This window comes from Aotus nancymaae, unplaced genomic scaffold (assembly GCF_030222135.1).
Source record: "Aotus nancymaae isolate 86718 unplaced genomic scaffold, 86718_ANA_hifiasm-v0.15.2.pri h1tg000018l, whole genome shotgun sequence".
Taxonomy (NCBI): Eukaryota; Metazoa; Chordata; class Mammalia; order Primates; family Aotidae; genus Aotus; species Aotus nancymaae.
In genome coordinates this window covers 7,598,164-7,616,737 of record NW_026988430.1, presented here as the reverse complement: position 1 = coordinate 7,616,737, position 18,574 = coordinate 7,598,164, and the positions used below count along the sequence as shown (strand labels likewise).

The 18,574-nt window shown below is 47.3% G+C and overlaps 1 protein-coding gene across 1 annotated transcript; it reads right to left on the bottom strand.

The window, feature by feature from the left end:
* Positions 1-1,135: 1,135 nt before the first annotated feature.
* On the bottom strand, positions 1,136-14,200 carry MED9 (mediator complex subunit 9). The gene is made up of 2 exons (XM_012436979.2): positions 13,923-14,200; positions 1,136-2,978 (listed from the first exon to the last, which is right to left on the bottom strand). The coding sequence occupies exons 1-2, from the start codon at positions 14,147-14,149 to the stop codon at positions 2,762-2,764; spliced, it is 444 nt and encodes a 147-aa protein (XP_012292402.1). The 5' UTR covers positions 14,150-14,200; the 3' UTR covers positions 1,136-2,761.
* Between the last annotated feature and the right edge of the window lie 4,374 nt (positions 14,201-18,574).

Sequence of the window (18,574 nt, the reverse complement as noted above, 5' to 3'; positions counted from 1 at the left end):
GTCCCTCCTGGAGATAAACTCTAGCCATCTACCCGCTTAATTTTCTTTGGGTTTGATGACAAAAGGCCTCATTTTCTGAGAGAACGTTCTGAATTCTCCAGCGCAAGGGCCACTGGAACCGTGCCTAGCCAGTTTGTCACCAGACTCAGTGTGGGCCCAGGCGAACTCTCAGACTGTTGTAAGTATCACTCAGGCCCTGAGGAAAGAGCCTGAGACCCACCTGGAAGCAGGTCCATCCCGGTGCCCACTCCCACCCCCTCCCTCCAGGGTGCCACCCTGTCAGGAAACAGCTACCCCTGGGTGTCCGCTCCCCTCTAGCTCCAGGCAGTGCTCAAGGCCAGGAGTGGAGCCCCATTCACCCCTGAGCCTTGCTGTCTCCCTCTCATGGCTAAGGCACCCAGGAACACCTCTCTCTGTCACTAGTACTGCAAACCTGGGGCAGAGCACCCTCCGCATGGGCTTGCTGTGGGGATTAAGTGTGATGTTTGAAAAGTACTTAGCACAAATGCATGCCACCCAGTAATCCAAATAATTAGTGGCTTTAAGAAGGTGCTCAGCCCTGTGAGGGACACTCAGAATTGTCCTAGAAGGACTTCAACCCTGCTCAGGGAGGGAAGTTCCCGGCAGGACTGAACCTCCTCCAGTCACCAAATGGCACAGCACCCCCACCCCCACCCTGCCACCCCACCAAAGGCAACCACGGACGCCCAGGCCTGTGCCAGGCAGGGGCAGGGATGACCCGCCAGGCAAACTGCCCTTGAGGCCAGCCGGGAGAGGAGTTCCTGTTCCACACTGGTTCAGCAGGTGAGTGTAGAAGGAGGTGAGGAACAGAGGGCTGGTTCTGTGTCTGAACAGAGTGAGAGAAACATTTTCCTCTCAACGATCTGAGAGCATCCCACTATGAATTTCTCAGTACAGAAAGCATGATGTCCTGAGACAGCAGAGCACAAGTCCTTTTAATTATGCGTTTGAAAAATGTCACAAGTCAAAACAAGAACACAAGGTAGGCTCCGGCTCGCTCCGGCTCCCTCCGCCCCTGTGAGGAGCCCTTGTTCATTTCAGCCTTGCATTCAGACAGACCCCGAGGGGCTTGGATTTCCATGTGCTTCATGTTTCATGGTATCTGTCAGAGCCCTTTTTCATTTCAGCCTTGCATTCAGACAGACCCCGAGGGGCTTGGATTTCCATGTGCTTCATGTTTCATGGTATCTGTCAGAGCCTTAAAACTGGCCCACCCACTACTGTGAAATTTCAAGGAAATAACTGATTCAGTTAAATAACAGTCCCAAGGTAGAACTGGTCTAACAGGTGACCACCCACTTGAATCCAGAGTCTACTTTTCTGTGCAAAGCCACTGAAAACTGGTCTCCTCCTTCACACACCCCCAGGTCCCCAATATGCCACCCACCTTCTGACAGGTGGCTGCAGTTGGACACTAATGGCAGCTCTGCTAAAAACATCTCCACCCAGTCCTCCTGCCAATGAGGTCAGTTGGCAGGCATCTGCTAAGCCCCCAAAGTGGTCAGCGCAGTGTACGTGCCCATTCCTAGACCCAAACAACACTCCAGACCTTCGCACCTCCCCTTAGAGAGGCAAGGGTGAGAACTACTCTCACCTCAATTTGACAGTCAAGGGAGAGCACACAAAGAAAATGTGCCATCCGAAGAAATCAGGGACGCTGGGGAAATGAGGGCTGCTATCAACCTTTAAGAGCTCAAACTTGGCTGTGTCACTGTCAGGCCTAGCTCATGGCTGGGGACCACCCGAACTGCCCCCCCGAGCTGCCCCTCTCTGAACACAAGGTGCATTGTGAACCCCTCTGCAGCATAGTACACATCACTGCCACAAGTGAGAAGGCCAGAAGGGAAAGACCTTTTCACCAGGGCAATGGGAATCTGAAATGGAAGAAGAGGGAAGGTCTGTTCGCCTGAAGACCTCTTCCAGCCTGAGTGGAAAGGACGGCCCCTTGCCAGCCCTGGGGAAGCACTGCAGATGGGAAGTGGTCTGGCCACTCCTGGGCACTGACTGAAGGTGCCGAGCGAGGAAGAGAGCAAGCGCTGAATTTAGAGGAGAGCGCTAGGAAGCAGGGAAGCTGCAGCCAGGGGCTGCCTGGCAGGGCTGTGGGCTGACACCCCCACAACTACAGTTCCTTCACGGCTCAAACAGAAAAGGAACCAAACTGGGAAAAAAGCCACCCTCTGGCCTTTCAAAACATTCTCTCACAGCTCTATGCCATATGAGTGCAGGCTTAATTTGTCCAGCGGATTCTATGCAAATGTTTCAAGAAGCTGCTGCTAACAGGAACAATATGTACCTGGTACACACTGATCCTATGGGGGTGGGAGGAGGGGGAAGAAAGGAAGCAGAGAGGAGCCACCTCCCTTCCTACTGTGTTCTTCAGATCTGTCAGGGGGCTGGACGTGCAGCAGATGGCCCCCTCCCCAGAGGCAGGGGAGAGTCCTCCACCCCCTCCGCAGCCTCCAGGAGCATTCTGACTTCCACCAGCAGGCACTCCAGTTATTATGCATCTAGACATATGGATCTACACAAGGAAGCCCCAGCACAGCCAAGCTCAGCGCTGGCTCCCGCACAGGCGACTCGCACAGCACAGGAACCCCGCCCCTGCAGCTTGAAGTTCTGAGCTGGGGTCCACAGGAACTGTGCCCCAACAAGCGTTCGGCCGGGGGCGGAGGGTGGCCGTGGGGTGACAGGCCATTTGCTTCCCCCTCTTTCTCAGGTGCTCCTGGAAGTCGGCCTCGCTCTACTCCTTGGGGATTTCAAACATGCAGAGGCTCTTGTACTTTTGCAGAAGCTCGTTCTTGGTCCTGACTTGCTCCCGGAGGCTGTGCAGCTGCTGCTGCTGCTGTTCGGGGCTCAGGTGGATGCCGGGCATGGTGCTGATGAGCTTGCGCATCTCCTGGAACTTGGTTTTGAGGGCATTCAGGTCCTGGTGGACCTCGGGGCTGTCCTTGTCCATGCTGCGGGGGCAGAAGAACAGCCGTGAGCATTCACAGCTTGATACTCATCTTGGCTTTCCTGCCCTGCACCCCCTAGAGCTGGCTGTCATTCCTGCAATAGTTTTTAGAACACTTTGTCAACTGTTACTCTGTGAGGTCAAGGACCACGTCTGCCTGGTCACAGGTGTCTCCCTACCCCTGGCCTAGTGTATAGGGCACTGCAGGCACTCAAGAAATATCCATGGAAAGAATGAATGCTTGGCAAATAAGCTCTCAGAACATGTGTTCAATGAACAAACCAATACCAACATCAGGTGACAAATGCCAAACACAACTTGCTGAAATACAACATTTCGTCTAATTGGAGACATTTCCAGACCAGTCAGGAGGCTTTACCAGGTAGCAAGAGCTAACTTTAGCGGAGGTTTTGATACTGGCTTGAACCTGTTAACATAAAGACTAATTTCCACAGAGCTGTTCATAAATTTTAAAGTTTAACTAATGTAAATGCTTCAGCAGACATAGGCTCTCTTCTGCCTTGGTCATGTACACTCCTTACCCTTTGAGTCAAGTTCACTTTCAAGGCAAATCATTCGCTCCATCTCACAGCTACTATTAGCTGCACAGAGGTCCCACTCAATGAAAAACGAGGCAAGAACAACCTCACCTGAGATCAAAGAAACAGCCTGAAAGTTGCTCCTATACATTTTTTTAAAGTTAGTTAAGTGGACCGGGTGTGGTGGCTCACACCTGTAATCCCAGCACTTTGGGAGGCCGAGGCGGGCGGATTACCTGAGGTCAGAAGATCAAGACTATCCTGGCCAACATGGTGAAGCCTCGTCTCTACTAAAAATACAAAAATTAGCTGGGCATGGTGGCGCGTGCCTGTAATCCCAGCTACTCGGGAGGCTGAGGTAGAATTGCTTGAACCAGGGCATCAGAGGTTGCAGTGAGCCGAGACCACACCACCACTGTACTCCAGCCTAGTGACAGAGTGAGACTGTCTCAAAAAAAAGTTAGTTAAGTGGTTGAGACCAAAACTAAAAGGCAATTCAGTAAGCTGTTCTAAAAGGAAGTCATTGAGGCGTAAGAGGGAAAAACTGTCAATGATCATTAATTTTTTTTTAATAAATGTTCATCTGTAGTGGAAAAAATCAACCCAGATGGTGCTAATTCATCTTTACTATTCATCATTTCTCCAGAATATCCATCTTTCCTGGCGATCCATCAGTTACGTCTCATACCTTGCAATAAGATGGCCACCATGGCTCAGTATTACCAAAAAAAGATGGCTCAGTATTTACCAACAGCTCCAAACTCAGAGCGGGGGTACGGAGAATCAATCACTTCTTCCAGGAAATGAGAGGCCAGCCAAACATTTGCCATTTGATGCCCTCAACTGAGAGACACCATTAACAGTATACCTTATCTCAGATTCTAGGGAGGACGAACTGGTAGTCACATGAGAACTAAAAATTGTTTGGAAGGAAGCAAACAGGGAACTTCTTTTATTTCAATTCTTTGAAGTCTCAGCTCTGATCCACAAACGTGGACAGAAACCATCTGGATGTCTGAAATCATTCTACTTGGATGGCATGCGTGTTAACATACTGTTAGGAGTTTAAATCCCAAGGAAGTTTCAAAATTAAAATATGGTTTTAAAAACACCGACTCACATCACATGAGCCTGAAAGGAAATGGTAAAACAAACAAAAAAGTACACAAAATAGAAAGTTGGATGACAGATAATTCCATTCTTGAAGCAAACATAACCTGGCCCAAAAGAAAATTTAGTTCTGAAAGTTGAAAGTGGGTCATATTTAAGATGCTCATCTCTGAAAACCCCCAAGTTGCAGGGGCTGCCTGTTCTTTGGTGAAATGTCGGAAAGGAGACAGTCTTCAGATAATAAAAAAGAAGCCATAAGACAAGACAAGCCACCTGGAGGGAGTGGAGCCAAAAGGGGCGATGCGGGCCACAGGGAGGGCCCTTTGCAAGCCCAGCTGCCCTAGCTGGTGGGGGTAAACAGCATGGAACTCCTGGCGTGAGGAAAACATGCTGTTCAGAAGTGGGCACCCGCTAAGCCAGGATGACTGTGAAATATTCAAGCCAAAAGAAAAGGGACAGGCCCAAATACTGAGTGAATAAAAGCAGAAAGCTCTAAGTGGGCCTGCCTTTGTGTTCAAGGTTAGTCATCGGCCAACTACAGAAAGAATGATAAAAGCCACTAGGTCAAGGAGGATGAACATCACACAAACAAGGCAAGGTCAGGGCACTCTGGTCCCACCCACTATGGCTTTCTTAAAGAGTGGACAAAAATACTCTCGCTAGGGGTGATCTTCCGAGCGTCCTTCCCATGGATGACAGACATTTATATCTGTGTCACCAGACTCAGGGGCAAACATCGCAGGGTTTAGGCGAGGGTGTCTGAGAATTACGCCCTGATTTTCTTTGTTGTTCTTGTTTTTAGTATGGATGCTTTAGTACAGATGCAAACTGGCCAGTAACTGTGCTGGACCCACTGCCACAGACTTCCTCCCAAACAGCAACTTCTTTTGACCTCATGGTGACACCTGACTCAGTTTCCCGTTTCTTCTTCCTCACAGCTTCCCTGCACCGTGCCTCCCGCCCCACTATGTCCTAGCTGCCTCGCCCTCAGACCAGCCCTTACCAGTCCACTCCTCTGCCCGCAGACTCTCCTCCCACCATGCTAACTGCAGTACCTTTCATTTTTCTAAGATCACTTTTTAAAAAATGACAGTAATAGGTACTTGAGGGAAAAAATTCAAAAGTGAGACACCAGAGGCTTAGAAAAGGGAAATCTCTTTAAGAGATAAGCTATGTTAACATGTGGTGTCCACTGTTTCAGATGGCTTTGAAACATACAATAGCATACAAATACACACAAACTTTTCTTGTTTTGACAGGAATGTGACCGTACACGATCCTCATTCTTGCTTTTTCTACTTAACAATGCACCTCAGATGTCCTTCCACGTTAACACAGATACAACTACTTACACAGCTAAATCACCCTGGCTATTCACAGGCAGTTGTAATGTTTGTAATTTATTAGGATGACAGTGAATATCTTGTACTTACATCCTTACGTACTTGTGCAAGTATTCTGGTAAGATAATTTCCTAAAAGTAGGGAATCTGGGTCAAAGGTTATGTATATCTAAATTTTTGACAGATATTACCAAAATGTCCTCCAAAAAAAAAAAACTGTACTGACATAGATTCTCTGTGGCATGGAGGGCGGGCTCATCCCTCCCGCCCCGATGATACTGGTACTACTTACCTATCAACTGTGTTTCTCTGCTCCAGTTCTGCCAGACCTAGGAGGCCTTCCGGAGAGAGAGGCTTAGAACTCACACCCTTGCTTTCATCTGCTCACAACATTACATGTAAAATATATTCTTTTTAGAGAAGAGTGACAAAAGGTTCTGCTGCTAAATGGAATCTGAAAATCACCGCTCTACAAAATGCCTGGACGGGTTCATCCACTCCCAACCCCAGGACACGGAGGGCGCCTCCCCAGCCAGCCCTCCTTCCTGCACCTCAGTTTCCTCCCTCCACAGTTACCAAGTCACCTCTGCCTGGAATGTGGAGATGGCAATTGTCCAGCATAGACTCGCTGTCAGCAGGGGATGGGTTGGGAGGGTGCAGCCCCAGCCACACACTCAACTGGCTGTGCTAGAAGCCTGCCCCACCAGACCCCCAGACTCACACCTGTGTGCCCCCTTCTCCCAGCCACCGTCCTGCCAGCTCCACCTCCTCCAGACCAGCCACCTCCCACTGCCATTGCCTTCCTACGGACCCAGGTCCTCCCCTCTCCTGAAACACTTCTGTCTTACCTGCCGTTAGAAACCAAAGTCCGAGTAGGTCACTATGCTGCTTAAAAATCCGAGATGGTGGCTGGGTGCGGTGGCTCATGCCCGAAATCCCAGCACTTTGGGAGGCTGAGATGGGCGGATCACTGGAGGCTGAGGTAGGTGAATCATTTGAGGCCAGGAGGTCAAGACCAGTCTGGCCAACACGGCAAAACCCCATCTCTACTAAAAACACAAAAATTAGCCAGGTGTGGTGGTGTGTGCCTGTAGCCCCAGCTACTTGAGAGGCTAAGGCACGAGAATCGCTTGAACCTGGGAGGCAGAGGTTGCAGTGAGCCAAGACCCAAGACGTGCCATTGCACTCCAGCCTGGGTGATAGAGTGAGGCTCCATTTCAAACATAAAAAGTAAAATAAAATAAATTCCAGATGGCCCCCTATGCACAGATAACACCTCTCAGGCACATTCAGACTGTGAAGGAACCCACCCAGTGCTACCACAAGCGCCTCCAGCCTTCCCAGGACCCACGTAAATGCTCCTCTGGCATTGTTCATGGCCACTAAGGAATTGCTGACTCGTGAAGGCCTGCCTTCGTGGGGCTTGCCTTCTGGTGGGGCCCACTTTCTGGTTATAAGTCATACTGAGTGGATGGAAATGACACGGCAGAGGAGTGAAGAGGCTTTTGGGCAGACTAGAAACACCCCATCCGAGCAGTCTATGAACACCCCCTATATGTGGCTGCTCGTCCTACTCCCTGGGGTGTGGCTGAGGGAGAAGAAAGTGAAGGGCAGTGGGCTGCAGTAACTGTGTGCGGACCATCCCCAGGAAGCCAGTGTGGGCACTTAGCAGGGCCGCTTCCTGCACAGCCCAGGAACAGGTCTCAGCTGGCATGGAGGGCCAGGCAGATTAAACTAGACACTTGAGTGGGCAGAGACAGTCAATAACACCCTGTTCCCACAAAAGAGGTCTGGCTGGGGCACTGAGGGCTTGCTGACCTGCTGAAGCAGCCAGGCCAAGCTGGGGGGGGGCTGGGACAGATCACTTGAGCCCTGTCTGTGGTGGCAAGGACAGCTCCCCACTACCTACCTAGCAGCAATAGACCCTATAAAGAATTAAAAGTACCCATGTCAACAGATTACTCTTACTAAGTGGGCCAGGACCGTCAGGGAAGCCAGCAACAACGGGCTATTCACAGGCCTAGGCTGGGCTACTGCGTTCCAAACTCAGACTCCATGTGTTCAGTTTGAAGGAAAAAGTAATAACTTTTCCCGCTCTAACAGACCCTATTTCATTACTCCTTTATGATGTATTTTTAAAAGTTAGCATCTATATATATTAAGAAAGTCTCAAAAGTTGGGATTGACAATATTTCTTATAGGCACAAAAATGAGATTTCTTTTCCCCTTCCTCATTCTTTAAAAATAATATAAATAAATTCCAAAACAAATTCCAGGAGCCTCAAAGAATTAAAAGTAAAAAATGGAACCATGAAAGTTCTAGAAAAAAGGGATTAATACCTATAATTTTAGAGTGGGAAAGCCTTTCTAAGTAGGACCAAAACTCAGAATCCATAAGGAAAAGGCTTAACAAACCTGACTACATGAAATTATATGCATCTGAATGAAAAACAAATACAAAAACCATGACTATGAACAAAGACAAAGAAAAGGAACACCTGGGGGAAGTATTTACAGTACATTTGACAGTATTTCCTTTCTGTACATAAAAACATCTGATAGAGAAATGGGCAGTTTACAGGGGAGAATACAAATAACATATAAAATCACCTATGAAGAGATGCTTTACCTAATGTAATGAAAGAGCAATGTGTCATTTCTGACCTATGAGATTTGCCAAGTTAAAAGTTTAATGGTGATGGCAAGTGATGGGGAAAGACACACTGGGGACGCATAAATCAGGGCATTCTTTCCAAATCTGCTTATAGTAACCAAAATGGTAAATTAACATATCCCATTGCTAGAAATTTACCCCCACAGAGACTACCAAGAGTTCACCGAGACAGCAAGAGCAAAGATGCTTGCTGCAGTGCTGATTCCAACAGCAAAATGCAGAAACAATGACGGTATCCTTGAGCAAGGAACTGTTTACATCAACGACAGTACATTCATAAAGTGGCATATTACACAGTTTTGCAAGGGAGCTGGGAGCAGGGAAGGGAGAGGCCCTCTTTCCATTTCACATCCATGGGTACTCGCAGAATCCATCTACAACTTTAATTTTTGTTTCATGCTTTCTCGGTGGCAGATTTATAGGCCTTTTTAGGTTAACTGAAGCAGTCCAGTCTACAAGGACTGAATTTTGGAAAGAGTTCGCTAAAAAGATGTAGTGCTCTAAATTTAGCATAACTATCACAATAAAAAATGTTTGTACCCTATGCTCCAGCAATTCCACTGCTGGGATTTATCTGACCATAAACTTGCTCATATACAAGGATGCCAACCCAGCACTGCTGGGAATAGCAAAAATCAGAAAAACACCTAGAAATCCATAAACGGAAAACCAGTTGCATAAATTATGGGGCAGCCACAAGATGCCATTTTCTGCAGCCGCCTTCATGAGGTAGATCTTTATGTGCAGTATGGAAAGGTGGCCAAAACAGACTAATCAGGGAAGAAAGTCAAGTAAAACATCATCTCAATTTGTATACATTTTGAAAAGATATGCGGTTACTGTAGGTGAGGGGACTTGCGGGGAGGAACCCTTCTTCCATTTTACACTTTTCTGTACTTCTAAACTTGCAGTTGTTACTTTTATTAAACAATTTTTCAAAAACTCTGAATTCTTTATGAGAACAAGAAAGGCTAAATTCACTACTTCAGGTTTTAGCTCCTTACTCATCCCCTGTGCAAGAAGTAAACAAATAATAAAGGATCATAGAGGTTATAGGAAAGGAAGGGACCCAGGCTCAGAGAGCACCACCCTAGGTGACTGGATATGGTCCCAACCCTTATCTCCGCCCACCAGGACTGTGACTTGACTGACTTCCAGCCTGTCAGTCTCACCAGCTCCCCATGCCTCAGAAGACCGCTGCCCTCTGTTTCCTGGCTCTTCTCTCCTCCCCAGGTCCCTCTTTCTGCCCTGGATATATGCATAGCACCACCAAACTAGAAGCTGACTCCCATGAGTAGATGCTATTTCTTGGCTTCGTGTCCTTACACGTTTTTCCTATACCACCCTTCCTCCTGCCTCCCTTTCCTAATTGAAGACTAATTGTTGACATCACTCTTTTTTTTTTTTTTTGAGACGGAGTCTTGCTCTGTCACCCAGGCTGGAGCGCAGTGGCACAATCCTGTTTTCAAGCCTCTCGAGCAGCTGCCTCAGCCTCCCGAGCAGCTGGGATTACAGGCATGCACCACCACACCCAGCTAATTTTTGTATTTTTAATAGAGATGGGGTTTCACTATGTTGGTCAGGCTGGTCTCGAACTCCTGGCCTCAAGTGATCCACCCACCTCAGCTTCCCAAAGTGCTGGGATTACAGGCGCGAGCCACCATGCTGGGCCTGTTGGCATCACTCTTACCAAGCCTTCTGACTCCTCCAGGCTTCATGAGGTCTCCTCTCCCTTCCTCCTCTGCCCTTATTCCTCCCTCATTAGCCTATAAACTCAAGGACACAGCTACACTGAAGGTTTCTGGGTTGGATCCAACTTCTTCTCATGTTTACAGTTGCAGCACCATCCACTCCTTTGTGCCTGCTGTTTCCTCCAAGTGGCTTTTTCTGCTCTTCTGTCTTGTCGTCTTTCTTTCTTTCTCTTTAAGAGACAGGGTCTATGTCATCCAGACTGGAGTGGAGCAGTGTGGTCATGGCTCATTGTAACCTCAGCTCCCTGAGCTCCCACCTCAGCCTCCCAAAGTGCTGGGCTTACAGACAGATATAAGCCACTGTACCTGACCTGTGTCTTTCTTACCAGGGGTTCTCTTCCCATGCTTAATGGCCTTGGCCATCCACTCATATATTTAAGAATAAAACACTATCCCAGCACTTTGGGAGGCCGAGGCGGGTGGATCATAAGGTCAAGAGATTGAGACCATCCTGGTCAACATGGTGAAACCCCGTTTCTACTAAAAATACAAAAAAAATAGCTGGGCATGGTGGCGCGTGCCTGTAGTCCCAGCTACTCAGGAAGCTGAGGCAGGAGAATTGCTTGAACCCAGGAGGCAGAGGTTGCAGTGAGCCGAGATCGTGCCATTGCACTCCAGCCTGGGTAACAAGAGCGAAATTCCATCTCAAGAAAAAAAAAAAGAAAAAACACTAAAAGCCTTAGTGGAAGCTCTGCAAATGAGTGATGCTTGTTCATTTTCTCAGAATTAATTGACTAGGCTTTTTTTTTTTTCAAGGTCTTTTCTCTTAATTGGTCACACACCATAGAGAGGGCACTTCCACTCTTTGGCTGCCAATCTAGAAGCCAGGTGGGGGAAGGCTCAGGTGGGGTCTCACTCCTCAGTCTGCAAATTTTCTCTTAATCCCTCTTTTCAGTATGGCTCCCCCACCTGCTCCTGCAGTGTACCTGGTGTCCCTCAGTCCAGATACTCACTGGTTTATTCCTTCCTAAGAATAAATCTAGGGAAAGTAACATTTTAACGATTTGCCAAGTTGGAAAAAGGTAGTCACCCGGCCGCTTGGGAGTAAAACAGTAAAACAGTGGGAAGTGGGATAGGGCTGTGGGGACCTGCTTCTTAAACAGACTTCTAAGTAATCTTCCTGTTCTTAGACCCATCTTCACCCCTGTTTCCAGAGGGTCCTTGCACTAGAGTTCCTGAAATATGGGGGTAGGTCATGGTTAACAAGCCAGCTGCTTAGGAGTTGGCAGATGAATTAGCTCTAGCCACCCACTTTGTGGCAATCAACTCCTGTCCTGTTCTTTTTGGTTTCATGCTTTTGTATTTTTGAGACAAGGTCTCACTCTGTCGCCCATGCTAGAGTGCAGTGGCGTGATCTGGGCTCAAGTGATCCTCCCACTTCAGCGTCCCACGTAGCCAGGGCTGCAGGCACACACCACCATGCCTGGCTAATTTTTTTTTTCTATTTTTTGTCGAGTCAAAGTTTTGCCATGTTTCCTAGGCTGGTCTTGAGCTCCCAGGCTCAAGTGATCGGCTGACGTCAGCCTCCTAAAGTGTTGGGATTACAGGCATCAGCCACTGCATCCAGAGATTCTATCCTTTTTGTTTGTTTGTTTGTTTGTTTAAAGTCCCTTCTCTGTCCTTTTAGACAGAACAGAGACAAGCACATGTGATCAACCCACTATGTTTCACAGGTATGCTCTTGAGTACATCCTCCCAACAATCCTATGACGTAAGTATTCCCATTTCATAGCTCAGAGAAGCTAAGCTACTTGCCAAGGTCATCCAGTCAGCACATTATAGAGCTATTACATAATTTGAACCGATCTTCTGAGGTCCACTATGGACATATTAGAGATAAGAAGATTATGGCCTAAAAAGGTTAGGCATTTATATCAAGATTAGAAGGCAAGAAAGTGTCAGTACACAGGTTTGAACCCAGAACTGTCTAACTTCAAAGCCTGTTATCTCTAGTGAAACTTACTACTACATCTTTAAGGCCAGCCCAACCCAGTTGCTCTACCAGGGCTCAAGAATACACTCCCAGGGCTTCAAGAGCTGTCTTTGTGAATGTGTACATTTTGTGTTTTCATTTTTCCACATTTTTTGTAAAACCAGTAAATTGGGGTTAATCTGAATAAACCCTTTATAATCCAGCACTGACCTGGGATTACAGGGGCTGCATATGTATTTCTGTCTGTGATCATTATCACAGGCTCACAAAAACTGAACAGGCTGACTTACCCTATAAACAGTATTTTCACACGAAGTGAAGCCAAATGAAGCCAGGGTCTAATGGGAGAACAAAGCCTTTGTAGTTATTTGAAAAGTGGCAGAACAGCATCAGGTCATCCCACAGCAAGTGAATCTAGTTTGTTTAAACTCAAAAGAGGCTGGGCCACTAACAGTCAAGACCTTCACGTGAGTAACAATTCCATTTCAGTAAAACAGTGAAGAGCACATTAATGTTCACCTGAATGTTACTGGAATCGTAATTTTAATTTACTTTGTTTTGGTCTTTAATGGTTGAATAAGAGTTACAAGCCTAGGGGCTGACAGCTAGTATCACGTGGATACACACAGTGAAGTCACATAACGAAAATAATTTACGGCCTGGGCAACGTGGTGAAACCCCACCTCTACAAAAATTCGCTGGGTGCGGTGGCTCATGCCTGTGGTTCTGGCTACTTGGGAAGCTAAGGTGGGAGGATGGTTTGAGGCCAGGAGGTTGAGGCTGCAGTGAGCCCAGCCCAGATCACGCCACTGTACTCCAGTCTGGCTGACAGAGCAAGACCCTGTCTCAAAAATAATAAAAATTTAGGCAAACATGGGGATCAGTGAGACTTCGGTTTTCTTGTTTTTGGCTTTTCCTTTACAGAGTCACTTTGAAAACTCAGGCTAGTCTGGATGCTGGCCAAAAGGATGACAGTCATTTCCTTTGGTACTGTTAGTACAAAGTCAGTACAGGTAGGATTAATCATCTGAGGCAACTTCTGTGACTTTGTTTAGTCTAACGTCTCCCATCGCCACTGCTCCTCTCTCAATCTTTTTGAATTATGGGTTATTCCCAATGATATCTTTTTTTCCTTCTATCTGGTGAAACCTTTGGAGTGAAAAGTTGGCCCCTTTTATTGTGCCCATCCCATAGCACCTGGCAGTGTCCAACACAGGGAAGATGCTTATCTGCTGAGTCTGTTGAAATAAGGAACTAAAGTATTACCAACATTAAAGGTGAGAAAACTGAGCCTTAGAGAGATTTAATTTGCTCAAGATAGCTGGGATGCACACTTGAGCCTCTGGACAAGAGCGTGCATTTGGTCTCTAAGCTGGCATTATTCTTAAAGATATCGCACCTCTCAGGGCCCAAATCGTTTGCTTAACTCATGGAATGTCTCTGTGGTCTTGGGAAAGGCCTCTTCCCGCTCTGAGCCTGAGTTTCCCCAACTGTGAAACGGGGGCGTGCCCCAGAGCGCCAAGGCCTCTTGCAGCTCTGAAAAGGGTGAGACGAGAAGCTGGAAGGAGTATGAGGTCTGGTCCTCTCCTAGGTTCTTACCATTTGATGATGTTGTGAACCAAAGGTAAAAAGGAGTAGTTCTCCTCCTCCCTCGCGCGGGCCGGTGACTGAGGCCGCGGCGCCGGCGACTGCTGCGGTTGAGGCGCAGCGACCGGCGGCGGCGGCTGAGGAGGCGGCAGCGGCTTGTTGTCGGGTAGTGGCTGGTCGGACGTCGGCGGCAATGCATCCTCTGCTTGTCTCCCGGCTGCCACCCCGGCAGAGGCCATGGCGCCGGGGTTAGGTTAGCCCAGAGGTCGGATCAGCGAAAGCGTCGCGGACTCTATACGTCACCACCGTGCGCCCTGCAGGGGCGGGGTGTGGAAGAAGGCTCTGAGCGTGCGCACTAAGCACCCGGTGGGCAAAGGCGCGGAGGAGGGGCGGGAAAGCTGTTGCTAGGCAATGGGCCGTGGGTGAGTCCGGGAGGGGGGGTGCCTGGATTTGGATTGTGAGTCAAGATTGCTAGATGATTAAATAGTGAGAAATAGGAGATTTATTTCAGAAATAACAATCTTCTTTTTTTTTTTGAGACGGAGTTGCGCTCTTGTTGCCCAGGCCGGAGTGCAATGGCGCGATCTCGGCTCACCTCAACCTCTACTTCCCTGGTAAAAGAGATTCTCCTGCCTCAGCCTCCTGAGTAGCTGGGATTATAGGCATGCGCCACCATGCTTGGCTAATTTTGTATTTTTAGTAGAGACGGGGTTTCTCCATGTTGGTCAGGCTGGTCTCGAACTCCCAACCTCAGGTGATCCTCCCACTTCGGCCTCCCAAAGTGCTGGGATTACAGTCGTGAGCCACCGCGGCCGGCCAGAAATAACAATCTTCTTATTTCTATTCACACAATGAAGAGGGCCCCAAAGCCACAAACACAGGAAGCCTTGAGATTAGTAAGGCACAGCCTGGCCTAGTGCACCCAAGTCTGGAGAAGAACCGGCTGGACCTGCTTGTGGCATGGACGGCACTTACCTGCTGGTTGAGGCCTGGGCTCCGCAGGCACTGGGAATCCAGAGAAGAGGGACCTCCAGGGCCGGTGGCTCCAAACCCTGCCTGGCCCACAGTGCAAGAGGTGGAGACCTCCTGCTTAGCCTTAAGGACACAGAGGCAAAGGGATTGCTGTCCCTCCAATACTGCATGGCCACTGAGAGTCTAATAATCCAACTCAACACACGTTTAGTATGCACCTGCTGGGTGGCCACGTGTACGTGTTGTTGCAGGGAGGCTGTCCTTGCTTTCAATAGAAGGTAGAGGGGATTGGTGCCAGGAATGAATATTATATCCTGGAAGAATGACAGGTCAGGTACTTTCCATACCTTCGGGCCAGTTCCCCAAACCCCTAAGTCCTAGTTTCCTCACCCCTAAAATCATGTTTAGTTCAGAGTTATGGCAGAGCCTAAACTGCATTCTAACTTCACATACGTGGCTGATCCCAAAAGGTCTTGTTGGCATGAGGACTCCCTAGGATCATAGGCCAGAGACAGGTTTATGGTAATGCTTCTCAAAACAAATTTGATATGAGAGCTATGGAATAATTTTCTGGGCAATGGGGGCACCCACCAAGCTTAGTTAGTGAATAGAAGACATGAGTGGAGAAAGCTGTCAACTGGTGAGCCCATTCTGCTGTAGTCCACCATCGTGGGCAGTACAGAGAGGCAAAGAGGTCCACATCCATGTAGCATGATAAGGGCAAGGTGGCCAGGGAAAGGATCAATACTGACATTTCCAGGCACATTGGGAAGGCTGTGTGAAGGCAGATCCGTGGGGAGTAGGACCATAGAAGGAGGCGCTGTTGGGGGCAGCACTGTATAGGTTCTGTAGTAAAGAGCCTCAGCACAGCTCTCTGCAGCGAGAGCTGCCCACGGTGCCCCAGAGAGAGAGCAAAGGAAAGGAGCAGGTTGCAGGGTTTTCTTCCTTTGAACCATGGACCTCTCCAACTAAGGGAAAGTTCAGAAGTCCTGGTAGAGCATGGAGGAGAAAAAGTCCTGTTAGAATAGGGCCAGATGTGCTTGAAGAGACTCTATGCCCTTGCAGTCATCTGGAGAAAGATGATATAGCTAGTAATAATAATAGTAATCACCACAACTACTGTGGAATAAAAGTAGATACAAGGAACAGAGTTACAGCCACTGTCCCACTTAATCCACAAAAAGAGGTCTAGAAGATGGATGTCAGGATTCCCACTTTACAAATGAGGAAACCAAGACTTAAATGGTTAAGATACCAGCCTAAGGGTCCACACACCTTGCTGACTCCAAGCCTGTGGTCTTAACCAACACTAAAGAGACCTCGGGTCCCTACCAGTCCTGTAACTTTATGATTCAAAATGTTAAAGTGGGTTTGAATTCAGAATTCAGAAAGCAATCCGATATTCATCAATAATATCCCCATGGCAATCCCATGTCATCTTTGCCCTCCCAGCATCTTTTAAAAGTTAATTATGAGCCACAACTGTATCATTGTCAGAAAAATGAGGACACCTCTTAAAAGAAAAGCACTCGAGGTATAAATAGATATGACTAAAGAAAACAAATTGAAAACCTAGGAGGCATGAACCAGTATGGTGCATTGACAGTTTGCCCTACAAACAGTTAATATAATTAGTGGCAAAGAGTAAAGCTGACTTCATAATGTTGCAAGTGGATGTCAGAAAAATACTGCCTGTGCTGGTTTCATTAAAGCTGCAACTGCCACAACAAATGTGTCTGTTTATAACCTGATCTGTGAAAAGTCAGGAAAGACAGATGCTCCATTGATATGCAAGGAGAATGTATTGTGGTGAGGGAGACATCCCCCTCCCCACAAGGTAAGCACTGAAGTCATTGCTTTCTCAAGTGGATTTATGCCGTTTCTCACAGGGGCTTGTCTGGTTAGTGGTTACCCAGTAGTCTGACTTCAGCCTCAACTCAGCCCCCTTGGAGTTTCATGACTGGACAATTGCTTAACCTCACTTCTTGTAGCTGTGCAACCTCGCAGGACTGAATGGACCTTTCTTGTAAAGCCCTTAGAGTAAGTATCTGTGCACAGCAAATAGTAATTCTTCTTACTATTCAGATTTAGGGCTTCGTCCTTTGCCAATTAGCAAAACCCAGACAGACGGCAGCTAAGAGGAATGATCCACATCAATTCCCTTTAATAAAAACATAAGCCAAACATGCGAGCCGCACATGCTGCGTTCAGTTTTCTAGCAGCCACATTAAAAAATAAGAAAACAGATCAGGTGAGGTGCCTTACGTCTATAATCTCAGCACTTTGGGATGCCAAGGCAGGCGGATCACTTGAGGTTAGCCTGGCCAAAATAGTGAAACCCCATCTCCACTAAAAATACAAAAATTAGTCGGGTGTGGTGGTGCACACCTGTAGTCCCAGCTACTTGGGAGGCTGAGACAGGAGAAGTGCTTGAACTGGGAAGATGGAGATTCCCCGCAGTGAGCAGTGAGCCGAGATCAAGCCACTGCATTCCAGCCTGGGCCACAGAGCGAGACTCCATCTCAAAAAAAAAAAAAATAGGTGAAGCTAATTTTAATAATATATTTTATTTAACCCAATACATCCAAAATATTATAATTTCAACAATCAATATTAAAATTATTAACAGGCGATTTTACTGTTTTTCCTGCTGTCTTTGAAATCGGGTGTTTTACACTTACGATACATCTCAATTCCAACTAGTCACATTTCAACTGCTCAATGGCCAAGTGTGGCCGGCAAGTACAGAACTGCATGGTGCAGAGAAATGGGTTTGTATCAACATAGACGGTGCTCACATCGTAATGATGGAAGTGGAGGAGGAAGGAAGTTGCACAACGGATAGAGTATGTTACCACTTATGCAAATGTTGAAACATGAAAAAATAACACTATTGTCCATAAATATGACAGGAATGTAAATATTTGAAAAAGAAACTGGAGGGTAACCCCCGCATGCATGGGACAGGGGATGAAACGGACCGGGAATGTAACAGGCACAGCAACTTTCTATGAGATGTTTTATCTCATGTATATGAGAGAACGTGAAGCAAATTGGATAAATATGAACAATTGTCAAGTATAGGGGTGGGTGCAAGGGGTTTGGCACATAGAATCCATGTTCTGCTCCTCTCTGGCTCTGTGATGTTGGGCAAGTTATTTAACCTTCCTGAACCTCAGTTTCCTCATCTGCAAAATGGAATCATATAGTATCTGTCTAATGGGGCTGCTGAAACTGTTACAAGAATGAACACATGTCAAGAGCTTCAAACAGTGCCCGGCACATAGTCAGCATCTAAGCGTTAGCTACTACTGCTACTTAATTTTTTTTCAAAAAACCACCAAGTAATTCTCCCTTATGAAACAAGTTGCTACTACAAGGACACATACAAAAACCAGACTGCACCCAGAATTGAACTTTCAGATGCTCAACGTGAACCCATATCACAAATATCTGTGAATATTCTTGTGACACAAGAATTCTGCTACGTGAAGCCCAAAAATAGTCAGGTCTCCGTCAGACAAACACCGTGGGTCTTGTGAAACCGATCATGTCATCGTGTGATGGAGGCTTTTTCATCAAAGCTATATTCTTACTTCTGATTCATCCTTTTATTTTCGTAACCTTGAGCCTCAGGCAGGTGGAAAAAGCTGCACAATACTTTGATTTTTGTGAGTTAAGGAAAAACAGGC